At 47.5% G+C, this 7,417-nt stretch overlaps 1 protein-coding gene across 1 annotated transcript in view; it reads right to left on the reverse strand.

The window, feature by feature from the left end:
* Positions 1-7,177, reverse strand: part of Lmod1 (leiomodin 1) — a 44,356-nt gene extending 37,179 nt beyond the window's left edge. The window contains exon 1 of the mRNA XM_008830306.3: positions 6,705-7,177. Within this exon, the coding sequence (XP_008828528.1) occupies positions 6,705-6,965 (261 nt within the window). The 5' untranslated portion in view covers positions 6,966-7,177. The remainder of the gene's footprint in view (positions 1-6,704) is intronic.
* Between the last annotated feature and the right edge of the window lie 240 nt (positions 7,178-7,417).

Genomic DNA, 7,417 nt, shown 5'->3' on the forward strand with positions numbered 1-7,417 from the left:
GGGGGAGGAGGAGGAGGAAGAGGAGGAAGAAGATGAGGAGGAGGAGGCAGAAGTAGTGGGAAAGAGAGTGGGTGGGAGTGAAAAGAAGGGAAGAAACAAACGTTCAAGAGCCTTCGGTACTGGGTTTCTAACCAAGCACACTACTTGGAACCTTATGTAGATTATTCATACTTACAGCTATCCTATGACCAGGCACTTAACTTCCATTTTACAGATGCTCAGCAGGTACAGTACCACTACACTACACACATTCTGCACTCAAAGTGCCACCTGAAGGTAGGCTCTGAAGACCATGCATCTCTTGACTGCTGGGTTCAGGAGGCAGGTGTTCTGCTGGCCCTGCTGTCTGATCTGGGAGTAAGTCCTAATGAGATGGTGGAGCCTGGGGATCCTGGACAAGGAAAGAAGTGAGGGGAGGAGAGGGTGGAGTGTGTAGAGCAGGAAGCCTTTCTATTCCTAGCTGTTTGTAAACAGTGTCCTGACGACCTGGCCTGGCCTTTCTGCAGTAGACCCCAGAGACAGCTGAAGCCAAGTTCTCGCAAAGAAGCCTTGGACTTTCTGAGGTCTTGCTGGGGTGGAAGACTGCAGACAAGGAGAGTTTTCTAGGCCTGAAACCTCCCAGCTCGAATCTCCCTCTTCTGCCATTTTTCTAAACCAGAGACTCAGCTTGGGAGGAGGGATAACAAATTAGGTGGCTCCAAGAAATTGGGTGACTGGAGGCAGGCAGTAAGTAACTAATTCTCGCCTTCTCCCCTCTTTGCTCCCTTCTCCCTCCCCTTCTCCCTCTCCTCTATCATTCCTTCACTCCTACCTGCCAACGGTATTTTTTTAACCTCATGAGAATTTTTTAAATGTTGTTTTGGCATCTGTACAGGTATAAAGCCTGAAGAACTTGGAGTGAGGAAAGTCTCTCCTGATGAGCTTACTACTTTCAATACCTTATCCTATTTAATCTTCCAACAGCCTTTCAAGGTTGATTTTATCATTCCTCACTGACTGGTAATGGAGCTGAAGAAAGTACACCAATGAGATTGCATTGGTAATGCCTTTGGCACCAGAACACGCTCAGCAAACTTCTTTTTCTTCTTTTCTTCTTTTCTTTCTTTTTCTTTCTTTCTTTCTTTCTTTCTTTCTTTCTTTCTTTCTTTCTTTCCCTCCCTCCCTCCCTCCCTCCCTCCCTTCCTTTCTTTCCTTCTCTTTCTTTCCTAAGGTGCTCAAGCTTTACTGGGTCAGTAAGTGGCAGAGGCCAAACTGAAACGTGGGCCCATCTGAATCCAGGCACCCATGGCCTTTCTATCTTACCCTCAGCCCTGATGCTGAGAAGCCCTGAAGGGGGACAGATGCCCTAGATCCTGGACAAGGGAACTACTATTTTCTACCGATTATGCCAAGAGTTGTCCAATAAACACAAAACAGCCTGATTTGGGAAGGCCTGTGCACTGTGACTCAGGATAGTTCTGTTTATCTAACTTGGCAGGCACATGAGAATCAACTTCTTCTTCCCCTGACCCTATGCTCTATGCTCTGTGCCTGTTCCTGCTCCGTGTGTGTGAATGTGTGTGTGTGTATACACACGTGTGCACATGCATATAGGTTACCGATCTCTCCTGGCACCAATCTCTCCAGGCTTGCCTATTCTGAGCCTATGGTGACATAGGCTGACACCATCACTCCAAAGTCTCTTGGAGGAGGGAGAAGGGCTGGTGAAGCAGACAGGCCAGATAAGAGCTTTGTCTTCTCCATCTTATCCAGACCTGGGGATCATGAAGCCCCAGAAACTCTGAAGCCTCTAGCTATCCATGTAGCTGGTGGCAACCTCTTGTTGTTGGTCAACAGCATTCATATTCCACCTGGGAACCATCTCCATCCTCCCCTCATTGCTGGACCATTTCATATTTGCAAGTTTTCCTTGGTCCTAACATCTGTCTTACCGCCAACTTCTCAGACCTGCTGTCTTAAAAAGGGACCAAAGGTTGTGCTACAGGTGAGACCAGGTTCTGATTCCTCACTTGCACAAAATTCTTTAAACTAAATATTATATATACAAAAAAATGAAAGATTTAAGAACAATGCTTGAGACCTGCAGTAGACCACCATCTACTTTAAAATACAGTCAGCTGTTTTTTTTTTGTTTTGTTTTGTTTTTACCAAACTATGGATGGATGTGGCTTTTATACTTGTCTAGCCCTTTCTAGGTGTCTGCTTGTGCCTACCTGGGTCACAAGGCCTGCATCACCTCCTCTGCCCTCTCCACCCTGGCCTCCAGGCTATTTTGAGTATGTACCAGTCGGGGTTAATCTCCTTAATCAGTGAGTTGTGCTCTCAATTAGCCCAGCCATCTGCAAAGGGCATTCTGGGGGTTGGTGCAATGGCCTCAGGCCTTCCAGCATTGGCATTTCCATCCACGCAGGGAGACCAGAGGCATGAAATAGAACCAAGGACTGAAGGAAGCGGCTATGTAGCTGGCTGGCAGCAGGAGGCTCGGGGTCCCCCAGTGGGTACTTCAGAGTGAGCCTCAAGTTGACCTCTAGGGAGCACCTAAAAGAACTTCCACCACCCCCCCAGCTCAGCTGCCCTGGCCCCTGCCCCTGGCTGTATGCAAGTGCTAATCCTTGGTCCCTGTCACCCTAGGGAGGACGAGGGAGGCAGGCTGAGGGTTTCGTCCCCCCACTTGGAAAGAGAAGAGAATATATGAGTTGACCTGTTGGGATCTGGTTCCCGAAACCTGAGCCAAGGACAGCTTCACTCCACTGTTTGATTATGCACTGGCCTGTCTTCCACCTGGGCTAAGGGAGAACTCCCAGAGGACCAGGGGAAAGACTGGCTGCCAGATCCACCCCTTTATAGGCAGGGCAAGAAGCCAGTCTCTAGCCTTCCCCGAATCCCTTGCTAACATTTCATAAGCAGCTGGGGTTCCTCTGTATGTGAGCATTTGCCTCAAGAATCATGCAAGCTGGCAAAGGAAGCAGCCAGGGAGGCAGAGAATTACAAAAAAGGTATGAGATGTATGGCTCCATGGTAGAGCACATGCTTACCATGCTGTAGGCCCTGGGTTCAATCTCTAGCTCTATGTTAAAAAGTGTGGGTCAGCAAGATGGTTCATCAGATAAAAATGCTTGCCACCCAAGCCTGACAGCCTATTTGATCCCTGAAACCTAGAATGGAAGTAGAGAACCAACTACCAGAAATTATCCTATGACTTCCTCATGCACAATACAGCATGCATGATCCCCTCTCCCACATCTAATAATGATAACAAATGTCCTGGAGGGTAGGACAGTGTGGTACTAGAATGCTCAAACAAGGTACCTAGCCTTGCCTGGCAGTCAGAGGTGACTGACTGGAGGTGGTGACCTGGAAAAAGTATGGGAAGAACATTCATGAAAAAGATGGTGAACAATCCAGAAGATCCCTGGAATAGTCTGTCCCAGTGAGGAAGAAGTAGTCCCCGTCCCTTCTACAGTCTAGACCCACCTAGAACCCCAGCCAGGGTATGAATCTTAGTGTTTTCCCTCTCAGGAAAAGTCCGGGTTTGTGATTCAGCTTAACACTCTTGATTTCTATTAAACCTTTGTTGAATATGACAAACTTCAGACAAAAGTAGAGAAAAACATCTAATGAACACCCAGGTGGATCCAACATCCAGCTCAACAGCAACTCGTGGCCAGCTCTGCTTCACCTACACTGCACCCCTGTCATTCAAAGCAAATCCTCCAATTTGATAAATTTTCCCAAGCATATTTTTATTATTTATGGCTAAAAGATAAACTTCCTTTTAAAAAATGTTTAAAAGGCTGAAGAGATGGCTCAGTGGTTAAGAGCACTGACTGCTCTTGCAGAGGACCTGAGTTCGATTACCAACACCCACATAGCAGCTAATAACCATCTGTAACCCCAATTCCAGGGGATCTGACGCCCTCTTCTGACCTCCATGGGTACTGCACAACATGGGTACACTTACATACATGTAGGAAATGCATTCATACACATAAAATAAAAATAAAGCATTTTTTAAATGTTTATAAGACTGTTATTATCATATCTATGGAAATTAAGGAAAATTCCTAAATATCACACAGTATCTTTTCCTAGCCTATACTTGGTTTAATAGTTACAGTCCTCCCCAGAGGATGAGGGAGGGGCCCAGCCTTCTCTACCAGACTGTCACAGACATTGCTCCTATGACAATACACAGGTACACAGTTGCTGATCTCTAGCATCTCCCTGGAAGTCTCATATGCATGTGTTTTATGATTCTATGTAAGCTGTAAATTCTCTGAAGCTAAAACTGGGAGGCTGGGGCTAGAGTACAATTGGTAGAGTGCTTGCCTGCTATGTACAAGGCCCTGGATTTGATTGTATAAACTGCGTGGTGGTGCATGCCTGGAGTCCCACTACTTGGGAGGTAGAAGCAGGAGGATCAGAAGTTCAAGGTCATTTCCAAGTAGATACTGAAGCCAGCCTGGGTTATATGAGAACCTGTCTCAAAAACAATAGCAAAAGCCAGGAGTGGTGGTGCATGCCTTTAGTGTCAGCACTTAGGAGGCAGAGGCAGGCAGGCAGATCTCTGTGAGTTCAAGACCAACCTGGTCTACATAGTGAGGCCAGCCAGGGGATACAGTGAGACTCTGTCTCAAAAAAAAGAAATCAAGGACTGTCATTTTCTCTGTTTTTGTACCTAGTGTCCTAATGACAGAGTGAAAGAAGTACAGACCTCAAAGAGTCAGGCAGGTCATTTATTAGTTGTGTCACCTTAGGACAGGTGTTCAACCTCCCTCTGAGACTAAGTTTCTTGGTCTATATAATGGGGATAAAATACCTGTCTCCTAAGATTATTTGGCTCACATGAAAGAGAAGGTGGATGTGCTGGGTGTGTAGAAGGCTCTCCGTGGCCCACTTTGCTGCTCTTCCACAGGTCCAGTGAATCAACTGGCTCACACGCTATTTCATTACCTGCCAGTCTTCATGAAGAGTGACCATCCAGGCAACAAGGACTGCAGTTAGCTCCTCAGCCTGGAATGGCGTGTACACACTAGGTTGTACCTAAGAACCCAAGCTTTGCTTGTTTGCTCTGGCCACTAACTGAATGGACCAGAGGACAGAGAGGTGGGCAGGGCTGGGTAAGCAGAGAGATTTGTTTTGGGCTCATTTCACTAATTTCTGAGTTCCTTGACTAAAATGAATTCATAATTCCATGGCTGCCTTTTGCTATTTATGTGCCAAGCTCTGTGCTGAGCATTCTCCATGGTTAGTCCTCTTAGTTGCCACAACAACCCTTGACCTAGGTAATTTGTGAGTTAGTTGTATAGACAGAACAGTAAGAGCCTCTGGTACTCTCATTGGATACTTAAATTCTAGGCCTTGACTCCACGCTCATTCTTTTGTTAATAATGTTAAAGAGGCTACATGTTAGGGTTCATTCATTCCCACAGATTTACAGAGACCTCTGTCCACAGCTGGGCATTATGCCAACATATACCCTTAACCTGCATGAGAAGCAGTGAGGGGACTGGAATAGCCTATTTCCATGAGGCAAAAATGGTCCTAAATACAAAGGATACACACATGCCCCACCATCTATTCCTTGACTTGTCTCCATCTGAAGAAAAAAATGTGCCCCTGGCAGGAGGAGGAGCTGGGGGAGGGAGCAGAGAGGCAGGCCGCAGTATTAACTGCAGAATAGCTAGAGAATGAAAGTCCCAGAGGTAAAAGGGTCACTTGGCCTCTCAGTGGCCTAAACATCTTGCTTTGTAATTAAGCAAGGCCTTCAATTTTAGGGCTGAGTGGATAGCTCAGTAGTAGACTTGCATAGCATGTATGAGGCCCTGGGTTTGGTTCCCAGGATAGAAAACAGTTCTGTTTGACTTCAACCTCCAGAAGCCACTGGAGACAATGCAACCATGGGCCCAGAAGCTAGGGAATGGTAGAGAAGAGCAGAGTCGGAATGATTATTTAGGCTCCACATGGGGAGTCACAGAGGCCTTGATTGAGTTTCATTTCTCTGTTTCCTGAAAGCTGTCTGGGGTCACTGGGCCCTCATAAGTAGGCCTAGCATTTCCTCCTCATACCTGTTTTGTTTTTTATTCATCATTATCATAGGTGCAAAAGAGACAACCACCTTGCCCACAGGTTAAGAATCCCACATACTCCACTTCCTGGCAAAGCCTTGAACATGGACCAAGGGGATGGCAGGGCCAGGGCCAGTGTGCCTCCCCGACCACTGTGCCTCTCTCCCTCCTCTCATCCCTACTTTCCCATCCCTGCTCTCAGGAGTTGGGGCCATGTTGCCAGGGCATTCTGATCAACTTAGCCTTCTCTTCTTGGGTGACTGGCTGGTGAGAGACTACAAACATCACTCTCTTCTTCCTCCTTCCTCACTACAGGATTAATGGGAAGAAAAAAAAATATGCTGAGAGACCAGGATGGCATCAATTCAACAATGTATTCTTCAGACCCCTCTCAGTTCCCTCTTCCTATCTGATTTTGAGATACTCTGTCTCTCCAACATATCCAACTTCTCTGCTTACAAAACAGAAATTAACAGCAGAGGTTCACACTGCTAGTTTAGTGAATAATAACCAGTTCTGAAGCATTCAGTCCTTTGCCAGTAAGAACTGTTCTAAGGAAAGAAGGATTGTAATCATGGAGTTAGGGACCCCAGTCCTCCCCTCACACCCGCTTTTCATCCCGGGTTTGTCACTCACATCCATGGACATCTCCCTCTGAATAAGTTTCTTGGTCTCCTTTTCGCAGAAGTTGAGCATGGCTTCCCGGTTGAACGGGCCGGTGGACTGTTTGTCCGTCTGGTTCCTCTGCCGCAGCCCCATGGGAATGCTCCCATCTGGGTCCACCACATCCAGCTCCTTCTCTAGCTCTTCCATCTCCTCAGGGGAGAGGGTGGACAGCAGGCTGTCGATATCGGGGTCTTCACTCACCTGCCTGCGATACTTGGCTACCTTGGACATCTTGGCAAAGTGGGTAGCAGCTCTTTCTGGGGCTGTGGATGTGCTGGTAGGCAGGGAAGGGAGAGGGGGCACTGGTCTGGACAGAGCTGAACGGGCTTGGGTGCAAAGCCCCAGCTAGGCGAGGGTTTCACAGCTCTTTGGTCCTGCTGTGCCACAGGTGCTCAGGGGACACAGCAGCCTCCCTGCAGTCTAAGGCTAGTGGACCCTGCCCAGTCTAACCAGCAACCAATAAGACCTGACAGCTGCCCAGTCAGAGAGGACAAGCCAATCCCCAAGCCGGGGGCGGGCCTGCCTCACTGTCAGAGCTGTTTGAAACTTGAGGACATTCCAGGGAATCTTGGAGCGCTGCGTGACCAAATTTAGTACAGAGCAGTTTAGCCTTTTAAAGACAAGGGGCCACGCAATGAGAAAAAGATACAAAAATGTAGAGGCTGGCAAAGGCGAACCACAAC

This window comes from Nannospalax galili, unplaced genomic scaffold (genome assembly GCF_000622305.1).
Source record: "Nannospalax galili isolate Female #2095 unplaced genomic scaffold, S.galili_v1.0 scaffold113, whole genome shotgun sequence".
In the NCBI taxonomy this organism is placed as follows: domain Eukaryota; kingdom Metazoa; phylum Chordata; class Mammalia; order Rodentia; family Spalacidae; genus Nannospalax; species Nannospalax galili.